Source organism: Xiphophorus couchianus, chromosome 22 (genome assembly GCF_001444195.1).
Source record: "Xiphophorus couchianus chromosome 22, X_couchianus-1.0, whole genome shotgun sequence".
NCBI lineage: Eukaryota > Metazoa > Chordata > Actinopteri > Cyprinodontiformes > Poeciliidae > Xiphophorus > Xiphophorus couchianus.
The window spans coordinates 11072575-11090791 of NC_040249.1; the positions used below are offsets into that span (position 1 = coordinate 11072575).

General features: G+C 38.5%; 2 protein-coding genes and 1 long non-coding RNA gene across 3 annotated transcripts; all 3 read left to right on the forward strand.

Moving 5' to 3' along the window:
- The first annotated feature begins 9 nt into the window (after nt 1-9).
- On the forward strand, nt 10-9515 carry rgra (retinal G protein coupled receptor a). The gene is made up of 7 exons (XM_028007745.1): nt 10-571; nt 861-1017; nt 4073-4194; nt 4578-4731; nt 4970-5087; nt 6821-6934; nt 7788-9515. Exons 1-7 carry the CDS (start codon nt 487-489, stop codon nt 7929-7931), a joined length of 894 nt encoding a protein of 297 aa, XP_027863546.1. The 5' UTR covers nt 10-486; the 3' UTR covers nt 7932-9515.
- Nucleotides 9516-11390: 1875 nt separating this feature from the next.
- LOC114137577 (uncharacterized) lies at nt 11391-13617 on the forward strand. The gene is made up of 2 exons (XR_003594023.1): nt 11391-11618; nt 12760-13617. It is a non-coding gene; the product is annotated as an uncharacterized LOC114137577 (long non-coding RNA).
- Nucleotides 13618-15562: 1945 nt separating this feature from the next.
- Nucleotides 15563-18082, forward strand: slc18a3a (solute carrier family 18 member 3a). The gene has a single exon (XM_028006027.1). The coding sequence runs from the start codon at nt 16000-16002 to the stop codon at nt 17560-17562; it is 1563 nt and encodes a 520-aa protein (XP_027861828.1). The 5' UTR covers nt 15563-15999; the 3' UTR covers nt 17563-18082.
- Nucleotides 18083-18217: the final 135 nt, after the last annotated feature.

Here is an 18217-nt window from a genome sequence, read left to right on the forward strand (position 1 = left end):
GTTATTGCAAAGGAAGGATCTGCAAGGCATTGGCTAAGGGAAGTCAAATGCAAATGCTTTCAGAATTGTTGCTTTAATCGTGCATATTTTACTTTAATTGTAGACCGCATCCTCACGGACACCTGTTGAGAACCGCGGACATCAAACCCATTTTCTCAGCTGCAGCGGCTGCATCATCATCATCGGGACAGCAACGCACAAAGGCTTGTTGTGTAACTCGCTGGGGGCTTTATTGTTGCGACGGGAGCAAACGCGCATTAAGCGCTACGGTTATGTTCATTAAGACATTCCTGCGCGGATTGGGGCGACAGACAGAGAGCGAGAGGGAGTGAGAAAGGGAGAGGGTGGGGGGTTTTACATAATAAACTGCATGTTTTTCACGTGAAATGTCCCTTTATAAGCGGACCCTGTACAGTCACATCGAGGCGAACTGTAAATGAGTGGACTGAGCGGAGAGGAAACATACAGCGTCAAATCGCAGCCAGGATGGTCATGGTCACGTCGTACCCTTTGCCGGAGGGTTTCTCCGAGTTTGATGTGTTTTTGCTGGGATCTTGTCTGCTGGTGGAGGGTGAGTGTTTTCTCTGGGAATCCGTCCAGACATCAAAAGTGCCCTCGATGCTCCACATTTACCTAGGCGAGAACCTGTCACCTCTCGGACACTGATCCCATACAGTATCAGCGCGTTATTTCTGTCATTTCTGAATACTACATCCTCTGGTGGTGTGTAAACAAACAAATGGATGCAATCATCTGACATGGTGCCGTTGTTTGCCTGTGTCGTAATAACCGACGATGTGCGCACTGGCTGTAATACATAGGCTAAGGCTGTAAACATTTCTTTTCCGCTCTGCCAAAAGGTCTGCTGGGCTTCCTTCTAAACGCGGTGACAATCGTGGCTTTCCTCAAAATGAGAGAGCTAAGGACCCCCAGTAATTTCCTGGTGTTCAGTTTAGCCATGGCTGACATCGGCATCTGCATGAATGCCACCATCGCAGCTTTTTCCAGCTTTCTGAGGTAAGTTATGCAAGCACTGTTTTCATAATTGCAAGGGTTGGGCCTCTTGAGGCTACATGGGAAGCGGTCAAATGAGAAAACAATGTTGATTCAAATTAGGAGCTGAGAGAGTTGTCGGTAGACTTCCTCCTGAGATAGATAGATAGATAGATAGATAGATAGATAGATAGATAGATAGATAGATAGATAGATAGATAGATAGATAGATAGATAGATAGATAGATAGATAGATAGATAGATAGATAGATAGATAGATAGATAGATAGATAGATAGATAGATAGACAGACAGATAGAGCAGCCTACAAACTACAATTTGTTAAAGCCCTAAGAAAAAAAAGTTTGTTTTCAAACAATATCAACTGAGTTATTAGCTTGTCTTATGTACAGAGCCATTTCATTCCAGAGCGTTGGAGCCACAAGAGTTCAATCCCATCTCAATTTCCTCCTTGGTTTAGGAAACACCTGCCGCATCTGGTCAGCTGGCCTGAAGGGAAATGCAGCATAGGACTGCAGCCGGCTGGACAAATATGCTGATTTTATGACTTTAAGAGACTTAAAAACAAATAAAAGAATGATAAAAATTGACCCTGAAATTAAAAAAAAACTTAAATTAATTTTTTGCCAGTGCAAAAATTGTAACACAGGAGTGAAGTCTCATTGCTCCTCTGTCAAAAATCATACCACCAGTTTGGACTAGATGAAGGTGTGACAGGGTGAACTGAATATGTCTATTAAAGAGAATTGCAATAATCCAGCCAAGAGACAATGAAAGCATGGATTAATGACTCCAAATCCCTGCTGGAAAAAGAAGAGGTTTAATCTTTGAGAGAGAAGCTGTGCATTTAGTGATTAATGTTACAACACGTCTAAGAAGTCTATTTTCTTAATACAATAACAACATGAAGACAAAAGGAAACTACAAGTAACTCAGACTTTGAAGTTTAAAGGTTCAGTGGCTCAGATAGGGTAGACTCTAAATGCAACAGCTCTCACATGGGTTATTCTTGAATTAATGCTGGCAATAAAGACCTTAGGAAATATCATTTGCAATTCTTTTTGGGATTATAAGAAAAAGCTTTGCCTTTTGGTAATTAGCTACACACTATGTTTGGCGAACAACAAACACTGCATGTCACCACAACCATGAAGCATGGTTGTGTCACCATCATGTTCTGGGGATATTTCTCAGCAGCTGGCCCCGCAAGGCTTGAAAAGGAAAAGGGAAATCAATGGAGAAAAATATTGCTTTATTCTTTGATTCAGTCTGTCTGAGCTACAACTTAGGAAGGGAGTTATTTTTCCAGAAAAATTCCTTTAAAAGCAGAAGCAACAATCTAAACAGCAACAGTTGTTTTGAATAGCCAACTCAAAGGTCAATTTTGTTGATAATTTGTAGCTGAACCTGAAAACAGATATTTACCATAACCCCTGAGCAACTTAAAACAAATTCATCCATTTTGTAGCAAGAAAAAATAAATGTATCACTTCCCTGATGCTTTATATTAACTTATTTGATAACATTTTGTAATTATCTGTTTTCATTTTTTCAAATTCGTGTCAAAAAAACAACAACAAATAAACAAACAAATAATTCTGACCATGAGTGTAAAACCTCCAGAGAAGGGAAAACCTTGGATGAGATTCAAATGAATTGACATGCATTCCAGTTCAATGAAAACAAAGCAGTCAAGTTCAGTTTAACAAGCCACTTGGCAGAGATGGGTAGTAACTCATTTATTCAGTTTCATTTCATGGACTAACTCTTTGAACAAAATGTTCTTCCAGCTATAGTTGCTGCACCAAGCTCTTTACCTCTACTTGGGCAATAATATTTTGAGGTTACATTTCTCTTACCTTGAGTAACTTCACTAAATGAGAAACAAAGATGTTCTAATCAAAAAGTGCATTTGATACAAAGCAAACCATCAATATTCATATTAAAGTTGAGACTTTTTGTGTGATCGCAAGTTTTATTATTACATTATTCTCTATCTGCTTAGCTTGCTGTCTCAATAGCAAGTCGATATGCAGTTAATGATGTATATTATCAACATCACTTTACGTTGTTCTATAAAGTGATGTATATACTCTTCTATGAACATTACCTTCTTTAACCACTGGTTTCAAAAACTGTATGCTTTAAAAACAACTTGCTGGAAATGTTTGTTTTCTTTTTTGCCTGCCTGAATTAATTGGTGCTGTTTATTTCTAGTCATTCTTTATTTCATTCTTATACCAGAATTGTTACTTTTTCTGCCTGGTTATATTATTTTATAAATTAAATCAGATGTTATGTTCAAAGAATTAATGAAAACTTGAGTCACCTTTTTCATCAAATGTTTTTATTCTTACAGAAATGATTCCTTGATGGCTTTTCCTTCATATCTGGAAGTAGTGCTACTATTACTTAAGCACAATGTTTGGGTACTCTACCAGCCTCTGCCAAGTGTTAAAAAGTTATCAGTGTAGGAAAGCCATGCAGGCTGCATTTAGTCATTGATTGAAGCAATCACCCCCACTGAGCAAACATGTGTAAACTGCCTCATATCAATTATTATTATGGAAGAAAAATTCCTCCATACAACTAGAAAGATAAATGCTTAGCCAGTAGTGCATTTCTACAGAAAAAAAATGGTATTGTCTATGGCTTTGTCAGTAAAAGAGACATAGCTAAACACAGAAGAACAAAGTGTAACATTCATAGATGCAGTCAGAAGTTAATGAAAGTAATACCCCAGAGTCTGGCAATCCAGCCTTAATGTCTTAAAATATATTTTTCTTAATTCCTTCCTATGTTTTTCAGGCCAAAGCTGTGAATCAGGCCAACGATTACCAATGTGCACAGAGTAGATGCATAGCAAGTGAGAATTTCTTAACTTTGCCACAGTTTTAAAAGCCTTATTTATGCTTTCAAAAGCTTTCTTAAACCTTAGTAAGGTTTTCAAAAGCAACCCCAGTTTCAGTAATGTGAGATCAAGCTTAATATAGCCATATGTGGGACATCTTCTTGCTATAAATTTAAGCTTTCATAACAACTTCACCTCTTCCATGCAGGTACTGGCCTTACGGCTCAGACGGCTGCCAGACTCATGGTTTTCAGGGCTTCATGACAGCTCTTGCCAGCCTTCACTTCATAGCAGCTATCGCTTGGGACAGATACCATCAATACTGTACGAGTAAGTTGACTCCTGGAGGTAATGAACAGTGTCAAAACCTCACCCATTTCTTCTCCTGTCCTGCACAGAGTTAAACAGACCTTTGGGAAGATAGCTTGAAATTTGCCTCAGATTGCTGTTGATAACCATGATGGTAAAGAAGCAGAAAGTTTGTTATGATAAATGGGAGCATAGACAAAGAAACAAGCTGCCTTGTTTTTCTCTAAAATGTGATATATTTCACACGAGGATGACTATCATTTTTTTACCTATATCAGTTAGTTCCTCTGCTATAATCATAGTCTCTAAAAACAGTAGCCAATCAAGGGTAGTTTAAAAAGCTCAAGTCTTAAAGCATTCACGGGTATGATGAAAACAGACAAACTGAATCTTTCTTTATCCAGGGACAAAGCTGCAGTGGAGCACCGCCATCTTTCTGGCTGTATTTATCTGGATGTTTGCCGCCTTCTGGGCAGCCATGCCCCTCATCGGCTGGGGAGAGTATGATTACGAGCCTCTCAGGACTTGCTGCACACTGGATTACAGTAAAGGAGACAGGTGCTGCTCATGCACAACCTTTTGTCAATTTCCTGAAGAGAAATGTGCCTTGACTGTTTTTTAACATGATGTACATTTAAGCAAAGACAGACTTGAAGTTTTGTATAATGAAAGTGTGGAATGGCTTAATAAGTTTTCCATCAGTGATCATATAGATACATAAATGACATTGAAATGTATTATTACATCACACGGAAGTCTTTATTTCCTTGGCTGATATTGATTCCTCTTTCAACAGGAACTATGTTTCATACTTGATCCCTATGAGCATTTTCAACATGGGCATTCAGGTGTTTGTTGTTCTGTCTTCCTACCAGTCCATCGCACAAAGATTCAAAAAGACTGGGAACCCCAGGGTAAGTAATGTTATAAAACATGATCCACCTGTGTTATTAGAACGTGGAGTCTTCAGTGAGAATTTCACATTCTCTGCAAGAGAAAGGATGGGAACATACACACAGAAATTCCACATTTAAAAGGTTAGGCCAGGATTTTAGAAGTTAGATTCTGCTAAAGGGTAATTAACATATTTTACCTTTATAGTTGTAACTGATGGGTAAATAACTTTGAATTAGCTGTAATGGATGTATACCACCCACTAAAGCTACTCCAGTGTGCAAAAACATCCTAGAGGTTTATGATTTCTGATGTTTGTTTATTTTTTTCTGTTTTTTTATAGAGCATTTTTAGCACATTATTTTTACATATTTTTTAATTTATATTAGATGGTTACACTAACCATCTAATATAATGGATTATAATGGAACCATCTAATATAAAATGCTTTACATTTAAATGCTTTAAATGTAAAGCATTTAAAGAAATGCTTTACATGTTCCTTTCAGTTAATGTTTCACACAGGAAAATTGTTGGTGGAGCCCGATCTCCTACATCTATTTACCTTGTCATCGTCAGTAAATAATTGCTCATTACAAATGTGATAATCAAATTAAGGTTGACAAAATAACATTCACATAAACCACCTCTGATGCCTTTGAGATTGGAATTGATGTTCTTGGCTTCCTTTGGATTAACTGTTAGCCCAACTAACCTGGATTTATTCTAAGTAAGGAAGAATGTAATTTACCACAACTAAAATATTACTCAAGAAATCTATCTTCATCAGCACAGACAACAAGGTTTTATTTAGAGAAGAAAGAGCATAAATCCAAAAGTGAGTTTGCAAGTAATGAAACAATAGCAACTGCTAAGTAAATCTTCACAAACAGACACTATAGAGCTTATGTCTATGCTCTGACAAGAAATCAGAATAATCCTCAATGTCAGGCATTTTCCTCACATGGACTCTAGTCAGAGTAACTAAGCACACTACAAAAGGCAAGCAGTGTAACATATAAGGATTGTTGCCTCAGGGGGAGATCAGGGCTTCACTGACACAAACTCTGAATATACCAAGTTGAGTAGAAGAGATCTGCAGGGGTTGAATCAGGTTGCCCCAGGTTATGTTGCATAAGCCCGTTACTCACAGTTGCCTGAACTTGCAGCGGACACTCTCATCGCAATGTGCTAGGAGTAAAATTAAGCAAAGCAATTTTTCATCACACGCTTACTATTGTAAATTAACTTGCAACGATGACTATTTCGTAGGTGTCACAAGGTTCAAAAGTTCACAGGTTTCTAATTCATCCATAGAGGGAAGAGAAACTTATTTTGAAATGCCAAATGTAACTTTAAATTACAGAACTTTATTAAAGTCTCATGTTTGGAATTTGTCACTGTGAAAAAATGCGTTCAATAAAGCAAAAAGCTTCATTAGAACCATTAGATAAAGTGAAGCTGAGAATAACATCTCCATTGACTCTAGTATTACTTACAGCAATCTGTCCCTTCAGTCATTGGTTTTTTCTGATTTGTTTGGTATAATGATCTTATGACATACTTTTGTTCTCTCAGACATTATTCCAGGCATGTGATTATTCCAGCCTGCTAGAAGGAAAATCTCATGATGAATAGCATTCTTGTCTTCATCCCCGACCCCCAGCCCCTCTGTCCGAATGGCTAACAAATCACTCTTCAACTGAAGTTTTGAGTTCTCCATTTTTATGCTTTTGTTACTATTGACCTGCAGTTTAACCCCAACACTCCTCTGAAGACTTTGCTATTCTGCTGGGGGCCCTACGGTGTTCTGGCTTTCTATGCTGCTGTGGAGAATGCAACCCTTGTTTCACCAAAGCTGAGGATGGTAAGGATAGTAAGCAGTGTGGTAGTGCATAAATGTGTGAGCTGTTTTGTATTTCAAATGGGATGTACTCACTAAGTAGTCTTTTAATCCGAAAGATCATAGCTCTAATTCAGGGGACTTCATGAGCCTTTTTTTTTACCCTGAGACTTTTTTAGAGCCACAAAAATTGCCTGACCTTTTGAAAAGCCTAACCCTTTTTTGCAGAAAGAGGATGAATACATTTTTAAGGGGACGTTGATGTTTGGGAGAAAACAAAATATTTATAGTTTTCAACCTGGAGACAAGGAAAATAGAATGAAAAATATAATGCTAGTACTTTCAGTTTCATTCTGTTGTGGAAATTCAGTGCCATTCCATGAAAAAACTGAAACATTGTTAAAATTTGCATTTGTTTTTGTATTCAAAAGATTAGTTTTCTCCAATGTTATTAAGACCGAGATCCAAAGAGCCACCTGAAACCTAATCTATGGAATCTGAGTAATTTTTTTTTTTTCTTCACCAAGTATTTCTTCATCTAAAGCAGGAATGTCAAACTCCAGTCCTCAAGGGCCGGTGTCCTGCAACCTTTAGATGTGCCTCTGCTGCACCACCTGAATAGAATAATTAGGTCATTAAGGCTCTGGAGAACTGATCTACACAAGGAGGAGGTAATTAAGCCATTTCATTCCAGCGTTTTGTACCTGTGGCACATCTAAAAACTGCAGGACAGCGACCCTTGAGGACTGGAGTTTGACACCTGTGATCTAAAGCATCTATGAAATCCAAGCAATTAAACTTTTTTGTACATATGTACAACAAATTACCACATGACATCTCTTCAGCTCTGACATTCATGTACCGTTTGTCTCCACAGATCGCTCCTATCCTGGCTAAGACCTCTCCCACCTTTAATCCTCTTCTGTACGCTCTGGGAAATGAAAACTACAGAGGAGGCATTTGGCAGCTTCTAACAGGGGAAAGGATCGCTGTGCCTCAAATTGAAAATAAGTCCAAATAAACTACTTGCTATTGTAGATGTTTCTGTCTGTGGGAGTCTGTACTGTACAATGTGTCGTAAGCAGTGTGAACGTCTGCCTCTTGTACGCTTTACATTTGCTCTGGATTTGCTCTTGCATCACCTCTGCCACTGTGCTTATGTGAAGCTGGAAATATTCTAAAAATATATCATCATATATCATGTTATTTTTCATTGTCCCATATAGGATACAGGAAAACCGCGAATGTGTCTCATTTTGTATCATAAAGTTTGTGTTTTATTGGTTTAATTTAATTTCAACAGTTCATACATGGCTTTAATTTTACCTCATTCTATTTATTTTTGGTACGAGTTTCATCCAAATGTTCAAAATGTAGTTGTTGGACAACAAAATAAAAAAAAATACAGTTAAGCAAAGCATAGTTACAAACCCCTTTGTGCAAAACAGATAACCAATGTGCATCACTTACCAAAAACAACATAAATAAGCAATCATTTCAGCACTAACACTTGTTCTGGAACTTTTCTTTATTGTGGAAGAACTACTATGTTGGAAAAAAAAAAGATCAAGTTGTCTGTGGCCAAGAAGGAAATCCCCCCAAAATAATCTAATTTTAGTTAAATAAGTTTTATCTTGACGTCAGGGGTCCTAAAGTGACGCAAGACGGTAATTTTGTTGTTGTTGTTGTTTTTTTAAATGTAAATGAGTGCAAAAGCCACATCCATTTCCTTCTGCTCTTCGACTGATCTCTGTATTCTGGGTGAAAATGCAATAGTCCTCTGAACAAAATGTCGATTCTTTAATACCTACACACACATGCACATCCACGCCCACACATTCAAAGATAAGATCAGAAATTATAAAGAACCATTAGATTAACTGGGAAAGCATCTTATTTTGACATTCACATACTTATTTTAAAGACAGATTTCAGTCAAGCACCAAAATCAATTTGAAAGAATGTATTACATTAGCTGAGCCATTGTATTGTTACACATTATACCTAATGGTTGTTCTTTTGTGCTTTAATGTTCTCCAGTGTGTCACACGATTAATTTCCATGTTTACCATTTTGAACTTCAAACATCAATAAATAGCTTTTTTTCACTTTTGTTTCTGCACACAAATTCTAGTTTACAAAGTCGTCCAAGTGCAATTTTATAAAAACACATTGTTATTTACTGGTTATTACATAATCAAAATTCATACAGTAGGTTTTAAAAACCAAGTATTGAGATCGTTTCGATATATTCAGTGTTACAAAGTATGTACAGTTCAGTAAATACGTCAATGGAAGTCAATGACCCTGAATAAAAGTTGGATATTTTTTAACATAAATACATTTTAATTTTTTAATACTTTATTAATACTTTGTGTTGTACATGCAATTGGTGACCAAGAACAAATATTGAACAGTCCAACAGACCCATTCAGACAATAAAGTCACATCTTATGAAATCTTTACTTATTGTATTACTTTGATGTGCACCTGATGATCAAAGCAGACATTGATAACAATCTGTAAGATGGGATTTGAATTTACACTGGATGTTGTCTGTACAAAATGCTCTAATAAAGTACTGCAGTCACTGGCAAAAAGGAAACATTTTGTGTTTTATGTTTATAGATGAATAATTATTTCTAAGCTTCTGTTTCTCTTGTTATACAGTTGAGGTGTATCTAACAACAATTCACTACTAAGATGAAAATAGGTTTGCTCCAGGATTGTATATTTGTATGGGTGCACAAGTCAGTGTGGGTCATTAAGTTATGGATTTAAGAACAATTGATACTAGTAATGTGAATGTTTTCGAAACTGTTCGTGTTTTCATTGTCCCCTTTTTAAGTGGCTTAGAGGTGCTTGTGTATTCAAATAAGGGTTCACAATGAGTTTGAGTCTTAAAATTTCAGACTTAAAAAACAATACATTGATTTTACTCAAGTAATATACAGTAAATGTGTTTTGTGTAACTTTTAAGTTAAAACCAAACTCTTCTCTCAAAATCATAAGAACATGCCATGGAAGTAAAAATGCTTTGAGATATGATACAAAGGTTGCAAAAGGTCACAAGTCTTCTTTCCTGATGAAAAGGCCGGACTAGAACTAGAAACTGGAAAAAAATGCTGCTTATGGTTCAGTAAAATAAAAGCCACAAAGATCTATCTGCAGAATATATCCGGTATGCATTTACCAACTAACAAGAAGGAATATTCTTTTTAAATATTCAAACTAGTTTTATTTTGCAAATTTTAAGAGATTTTATGGAACAAGTGGCCTTTACTCATTAGCAAGTGGACTGGAAGAAGGGCAGAGAGAGAAGGGAAAGAAATGCAGCAAATATCCTGGAGCTGAGAGTCAAACTCAGAGCAGCTGCTTTGAGGTCTGTAGTTTCCATATATGGCGCTCCTGATCTACCGCTGTGTCTCTTGGCACCCTGATTTTATTTTGTTCTTCTCCATATATTCTGACTTCCAAATCAATTCACTGTTAGTTGGTGAGAGAGGATTTTGACCACATCAACCTGAAGTGTTAAGTGTCACTATTCACTGGAGTTTCAGAGATTCGAACAACATTATGCAAGCAATATCAATAATAATAAAAGACCAGCAATATCAGTTTATTTTTATAGGCATGCATACTCTATTATATGAAATTTTAAAAAAAAACATGAGAAATAAAACTGAACAAATTAGTTGTTTTTTTTTACAAACTCTAAACTCTAGTTATACAATGAGTTAAGATTTTAAAACTAGACACTTTATTAAGTTATTAATAAAATTAATAAAAATCTAATTTAAGGAGATTATTAGTAGCTAATATTAATGTGTCGTCATAGATGATGCGCAGAGATTAATTATTTAAAACATACAGGCTTAACATTTTACATCACATAACTGCTGGATTATGTTATACTTTGAATCCGAATGTCTGGCGGGAGAGCAGGGTTTGCTTTTTTCATCCGCTTTCCCTCTCTTACAATCAAACATATTCAGGTACTTAGAGTTCACTGAGGATTATGTCTGGTCAACCAATGAAGTTTTCATATGGGCTTTTTGAGAGGATTACATAGCAATATGAGCACAGGGTGCAGCAGAAAGAGAGAATCTGAGGGAGGGAGGACTGTTCGAGAAGAAAAATGAAGCAGCATGAATGAGAGCCATTTTCCAGAGAAAACAGCATTCCATCATCAGCCCAATCAATGTGGAGGTGATGTTGTGGTATTAGCATAGATTGCATTGTGTTATTGATATTGTTTTGCTTGTCAAACACCATATCAGAGTAAGCCAGCTCTGCCATTAAACAGCACGATAATGAAATAATTTGTTGCATATGCTGAAAATCACATTTCCCCCAAACTGCAATGGACCTTGTTACTTTACAATAAAGAAAAAAGAAACAGTTTTTAAACTGAGTTGCAAAATCTTTTTTGAAAAAGATCGGATTTTTTCTGGCACACCTTGTCACAGGCTTGAAACGGTCATGATGAAATGAGGTGAAATGTCAAACTGGCGCCTCAGGTTTACCAAAGTCTACTTCTGTGAAAGGGACTGTTTGATGTGAAGCTGATTATATAACAGCAGATACTTGCACAGCCATTCAGTATCTCTTGCAAAGCAGCCACAGAAAAATCAATTCTAAAGCTGAGCACAGCAGATCCCAAGTCAATCCATAGAATCTGAGAAGTCCCTCTAGTTTGCTGTATACAGTGAGTACTTTATCTTAGTGTATCATATTATATTAATTTTACTGAAAAGCATTCCAAAATCTGTGGACTTTGAGCTAGCATTTTTGATTCTGCTTGCAAAATTGCAATTTTTTTTGGGATGTACCAAGCAATATTCTAATCCTCTCTCTTTAAAACTGTTCAGTTAAACATCCCAGGCCATTAAAACCAACCAAACACTGTGATCCCTCGGCTAGTCAGTTAATATTTGATGTCATGTCCATGCTGCATGTTGGCTGCTGTAGGTTGGGGATTTTTGCCTGGCTGCTAGAAATTAATACTTTGGCAAATGCTCATGATTACATGGTTATCTTGAATCTCCTGAACAAGCTTCAAATCACATCAGGGCAGATTCATTAAAACTAAAAACCGAAAAGTAAAAATATAAATCTAATAGAGCGCTGAATGCATTTGTTTATCTGTCTCGTTTCTGAGTGCATGCGTGCATGTGTTTGAGATACAAAGAGATTAAGTCCAGCGCAGCCTCCTGGGTGAACCAGCAGCCAATGCTGGAGTTTGGACTTTCATGGCTCTGCCTGTAAGCTTTCCAGCTACAGTATGTTCACCAAGGGAAACAAATGGGATTATCAAAGCTGCTCGCCATCTGACGTAACATTTAGTCTAAAAATAAAACAGAAACCTGTTGAGCCTCCTTTTGGTTTGAATCCCAGGATTTATTAGCCAGGTCTTAACTTGTGTACGTCACACAAAATTTTATGAGGGGAAAACAATGATCTGAATTGTGGTTTGTTTTTGTGGATGCCAACAAATGTAGTTGGGGGAAGTTTCTGGCTTATTCCTTTCCGCTACCGCTTTTTATAAGTCTACCATTTTCCAAACACTGTCCACTGATCTGAATAGGACAGAGGAAGGATAGTGTGTGAGAAAGCTTCCCCAAGTGAAATCTAATTTTGTCACAAAGGCAAATTAGTTTCCAGGCCCACTTAGAATGAGTTGATTATAATTTAGAATACACTCATTTTGTTCAAAGCAGTAGGAAGTTTCAGGGGTTCAGGTCAAATGCTAACGTTTGGTTCTGATATTTTAGATATCAGTGAGTAATAAGGCATGAGGTCAATGTCTATAACAATGTTACATGTGTGTTTGCGTTGCACTATGATAGACTTGTGACCTGTCCAGCACAAACGTACCCACTGACCAACGGAAATAAGCACCAGACGACAGAAAGCCTCCCACTCCCCATCCATACCCCTCACTATGCCACATCACTCAACTCTGCATGCTTTACTCAACTAATAAAAACTGAATAACTTGATGACTGGAAATAAAAGGGGTATGAGGACATCTGGTGGCTGAACAATAACATAGTTTATTTTATCAAGTGGAACTGCAAAATAACAAAATAGATGTTGAAACCTATTTGTTTACTCCTTGGTGTGGCAGAAAATATGTGCACACAAATCTCTGCTTCAACGACTTTTGCTTCAAACGAGGCTGATGCTAAATTGAATGAATGTATGGAAACTGAATAATTCCTAGATTGTATTGATGCAAACATTTTTCTTGTACATCGTCTTCTCTATATAACCTACTCAGCTGCACAATAATGTTTTAAACATGTGCTTGTTATTTTTTTTAATAGCACACTCAGATCATTGAAATTATAGTACAGTATTATTTTACTTATGTTGTATATTTGAGCCTTAAGATGCAGTGTTTTATTTTTATTTTTCATTTTCTTTTACCTTTGTCTGAATAGTCACTTATCTTAATGAGCTGCTGTGACACTCACATTTCCCCAATAAAGTATATTTCTATTCTATCCCATTCTATGCTGTTTTTGCCATTATGATAAGAAAATGCTCCTGCCTCTCTTTATCTGGTTTCCATGGCTTTATGTACATAATTCACCTCTCACATTTATATGATATTTTTGAATGTCTTCATGTTATCAATCCTAGCCTGTGCCTTTCTTGTCCAATGACATTAACAAAAAGAGCAATAAATGATTCAAAATTGACTATGAAGGTGAGTTATTTATGAATGAAAAGCATCTGTGAACATCATTCTTTTTCAATTCTTGTCACAGGGCATGGACCATTCCAACACATGAGTATGATTTGGCCTAAACTATTTCACTTTATCTATGCCTCTGTGTTAATGCTGTTTAAGTTGCTGGAATGTTTTCTAATAGGATTGTTTCTCTTGATCTGTCTGCCATCACCACTGTCTCAGGATTTCTTTCTTCTCTCTAATAAAGGACTAATTCAGTGTACACAAATTGTCTAATCAACACACTCCTCCACCCAATGAAACACTCTCATCTGACAAAAGTCTTTCTTGTGTGACCAGTAAGTTTACATGGATTGAATAGTGCTGCAGAGAAGTTCAAAGCTAAGGATAGTATTTTAGGATTTAATGGTGCTTTAAACTCGACAGCTTAATCTGTCTACTGAGCTCCTTTGTCTTCAAGATACTGTTTTTCCCCCAATGTTCTCTAACCAATCTCTGAAGCCTCCAAAGTACAACTGGATTCATAGCGAGACTAAATTTACTAATAAGTGACTCATGCAATGGATTTAAAGTATTTTAATTAAGCAAATAAAGTCATTTCCTATCCAAAAAGTCTACCCCAAAAACGGAGGCCGTAAAAGTTAGCAAAATCCGTCACTAAGTGCCCGTACCAAAACTCTGAAGAGAATCATACAGAAAAGATTCGGCAACAGCTGCATAGCCCTGTTTGTGTCAGTAGATGGCAGTGTAGACAAGCATTTAAACTCGACCGTGAGCGGCGTATTCAAGAATATACATGGATGGGTGGATGAATGAATGAATGAATGAATGAATGAATGGAAAACAGTGTTTTCTGCATCTTATATTACGCATGAACATCAGAAAAGAAAATATATTATTTCATTAGTTGGAGAGGTTATTTTATTTGTTTATTATATTCTTTTACCTTTATGTTATTTCATGTTGAACCTCTTTGACTCACCCCAGCTCTCTTCCCTAAACGATTTCAAGTTTGCATATTTCTGTTTCAAACAAAGGCTATAATTTTTTTAGACCATGAACACCACGCTACTACTTGTCTGGAGCTAACAATAGCGTGTTCTTACCAAATATGAGGATTTCTGGTATGTTGAAAACAAAATATCCTAAGGAAGATTAAGATATTTGAACTTTAGCATCATATCTAATTCAACTCTTAAAATTCTGCTGTGGCTTTTGGTTCGGTTATCTTAAAATGAACCCCATAGCCAACACCTTAGAAAACGTTCTGTTAGGGCCTCTGCGAAAGTCGCAGACTAAAACAGACTTTTCGAGAAAAGTACGTGTTAAAAGGCGGTCAAGAAGAATGTGTAAGATTTAAATAATTACATTTTCAGATGTGGGGAGATATTTGTTTGGTCACAATTCACAAACGGAATAAAAATCCAAGAGTTTATAGTTGTTTTTTTATTTATTTATTTTTTGTATAAAATTATGACAGGCTGATGCCCTTAGTGAGTTCTGCACAAACTGAAATCCTTCCGGTCCGGCATTAGAACGGGAGAAGAAAAAAATAACTTTGGAGCTGTCCACTCGCGTGTGGTGCTGAAAAGATACGCTTCTGTAATTAATTTATGTACATTTCGCTTACGTTTTGTTGTTATATTCTTAAATACAAGCTTGTTTTTATCTCCTAGATATCCATTCTAAGTTGCCTCAAAAATAAATTCTGTTTGCTGCTGTTTAAGATGTTTTAACTTCTTAACGAAAAAAAAAAGAAAAACAAAGACTCCTGAAAAAGCATCTGCAGCTCTGCTTTGATGCGACTGACTGGACAGCAGTGCGCACTCGGGATTTTGTGTTTAATTAGCATAAAAGATCTGCTGGAGAGCAGCAGGACGGTGCGTCACAGCCATGGACCAAGATGGGAGGGGGCGGGGGGATACCTATGGGAGTCAACAAGCAGCTGTGTGTATTCTTTCCATCAGCCGACAAAACCCGAACCCGGATGATGTGAAATAATGACTTAGCTCAGCGTGTTACAGGTGGCTGGAGACAGCTGGGTGCGACCGGGAGCCGACGGGACGCAGCAGCAAAAACGGACCGCCGATAGAGCCGCTGCGCTCCGGATGAAACCCTCAACTTGTGAGTCTTGGAGTCCGGAACCCGCGCGTCACCTGACGGGATGTGAGGCTATGAAGCAACAAGAGGGAATGGTGATAAAACGAGTCCAAGTCACGGAAGTGGAAGAAGGCGTCCAAGGAAAGGACAGCGCAAGGGACGGAGAAGAGGTAAAGGAGCGGAAAGTTATTCAGTTCATCGGGGAAGCAGAGGCAGAGCAGATGTGCGTAATTCTGTAAAACAAACTCGGGGAGAAGAATTTATACATCAAAAAAGAGAAGAAAAAAACATGGAGCCAGAGGGGATCACAAAGGAGCAAGCTACTAATGTGGCACAATCTGCCGCCTCCAAACTGTCCCAGATGGGCGAAAGAACTAAACAGCTGGGCAACGTTATCCAAGACCCAGAACGACAGAAACGCATAATTCTCATAATAGTGTGTGTTGCACTTTTATTAGACAACATGCTTTACATGGTAATTGTGCCAATTATACCCGATTATCTGGAGGGGCTACAGAAAGCAGCGGATCAGGAACAGTCAGCTGCTGCGCCGCACTCCAACTCCACCAACAGCACCATCCACAGAGCGGCCGAGGGGAACTTCGACCTCCAGATAGGCGTCCTGTTCGCCTCTAAGGCCATCCTGCAGCTGCTGGTGAACCCGCTGAGCGGCACCTTGATAGACAGGGTGGGCTATGACATCCCGCTGTTCATTGGGCTCAACATAATGTTCCTCTCCACCCTCACTTTCGCCTTCGCCGAGAACTACGCGACCCTGTTCCTGGCGCGCAGCATCCAGGGCCTCGGCTCGGCTTTCGCGGACACCTCAGGGATCGCTCTCATCGCAGACAAGTTCACGGAGGAGTCTGACCGAAGCAAAGCCCTGGGCATAGCCTTGGCTTTCATCTCTTTCGGAAGTTTGGTTGCACCCCCCTTCGGAGGGGTCCTGTATGAATTTGCGGGAAAGCAGGCGCCTTTTCTGATCCTGGCCTGCATCTGCTTCACTGATGGAGTCCTGTGTCTGACTGTGCTCAAGCCCTTCTCCAACAGGGAGAGGGAAAACATGCCCGTGGGCACCCCGATCTATAAGCTGATGATTGACCCATACATAGCTGTGGTGGCGGGAGCTCTGATCGTCTGCAACATACCTCTCGCCTTCCTGGAGCCAACCATCGCAAACTGGATGGAGGAAAACATGAATGCCAGCGAGTGGGAGATCGGCATGACTTGGTTCCCTGCGTTCTTCCCGCATGTGTTAGGGGTTTATCTCACTGTGAAACTTGCAGCCAAGTACCCTCACCTGCAGTGGTTCTACGGGGCCATAGGCATGGTGTTCATAGGGGCCAGTTCCTGCACGGTGCCGGCCTGCAAGAACTTCGGGCAGCTCATGATCCCGCTGTGCGGCATTTGCTTCGGCATTGCCTTCGTGGACACGGCGCTCCTGCCTACGCTGGGCTTCCTCGTAGATGTGCGCCACGTCTCAGTGTACGGCAGCGTGTACGCCATAGCGGACATCTCCTACTGCGTTGCCTACGCCTTGGGGCCCATCGTAGCCGGTCAGATCGTGCACAACTTGGGCTTCGTTCAGCTAAACTTGGGCATGGGGCTCGCCAACGTCCTTTACGCGCCGGCGCTGCTTCTGCTGAAGAACGTGACGCAGATGAAGCCTTCTTTCTCAGAGCGCAACATGCTGCTGGAGGACGGCCCCACGGGTCTGTACGACACGATTAAGATGGAACAACGGGAGAAGAAGAGAAAAGGTCTGTGCACAACAATTGATGAGAGCGGCATCGAGACTTTTGTCCAGCGTTCTCACTCGGAGGAGGAATCATCAGGAGGAGAGTACGCGTAAAAAAAAAAAAAAGAAATAGATAAAAAATAAAGACCTTAAGCTGTATGTGAAATTTAAAAAGTGCCAATGTGTGTATACGTTTTGATTAAGATTGTGAAATTATATCAGCGTGCGACAATACCTGTGGGTTTTGTCCAATCAAGTGGTCGCAACTTTGTTTTAAAATGGGAATTTAGTAAAAATGAAAAAAAAAAATGGTGAGATTAATGTCCGTCCATCTTCTGATCACTGTAACAGAATCTGACTCTTCAGGGAATATTGTGCAAACGTGTTTTAAGGAAATATAATGTATGCGTCTTCTAATGTCATCTGTAATCATGTTGCTTATGAATGAAATATGCAAACTAGCGTGTTGAAGGGCAGAAGTACGGGAATTACCTGGAATCTGCCTCTTGTGGAGAATTTACACTCTAATTTTAAATGAATTATGTGCTTCTGGAATGCAAAGCCTGAAATGATCTGTGACTGTACATACATGTATATTCATGTACATAATTAAAAGAACAATATGTGAACTATACCGATGTTTTACGTCGTTTATTTGTGCAGTAACCTCGATTATTATACAGTGTGATATATTATCAATTCTTTTAAATCAAGAGGTAGCAAATGTTTTTCTGAAAAATACAAAAAATGTAAAACATGAATGCATGTA

Coding starts and splice junctions, on each gene's coding strand:
- rgra (XM_028007745.1), top strand. CDS start 487: ATGGTCATGGTCACGTCGTACCCTTTGCCGGAGGGTTTCTCCGAGTTT. Junction 4,732..4,969: donor GATTACAGTAAAGGAGACAG/GTGCTGCTCATG, acceptor CTCTTTCAACAG/GAACTATGTTTCATACTTGA. Junction 5,088..6,820: donor AAAAGACTGGGAACCCCAGG/GTAAGTAATGTT, acceptor ATTGACCTGCAG/TTTAACCCCAACACTCCTCT.
- slc18a3a (XM_028006027.1), top strand. CDS start 16,000: ATGGAGCCAGAGGGGATCACAAAGGAGCAAGCTACTAATGTGGCACAA.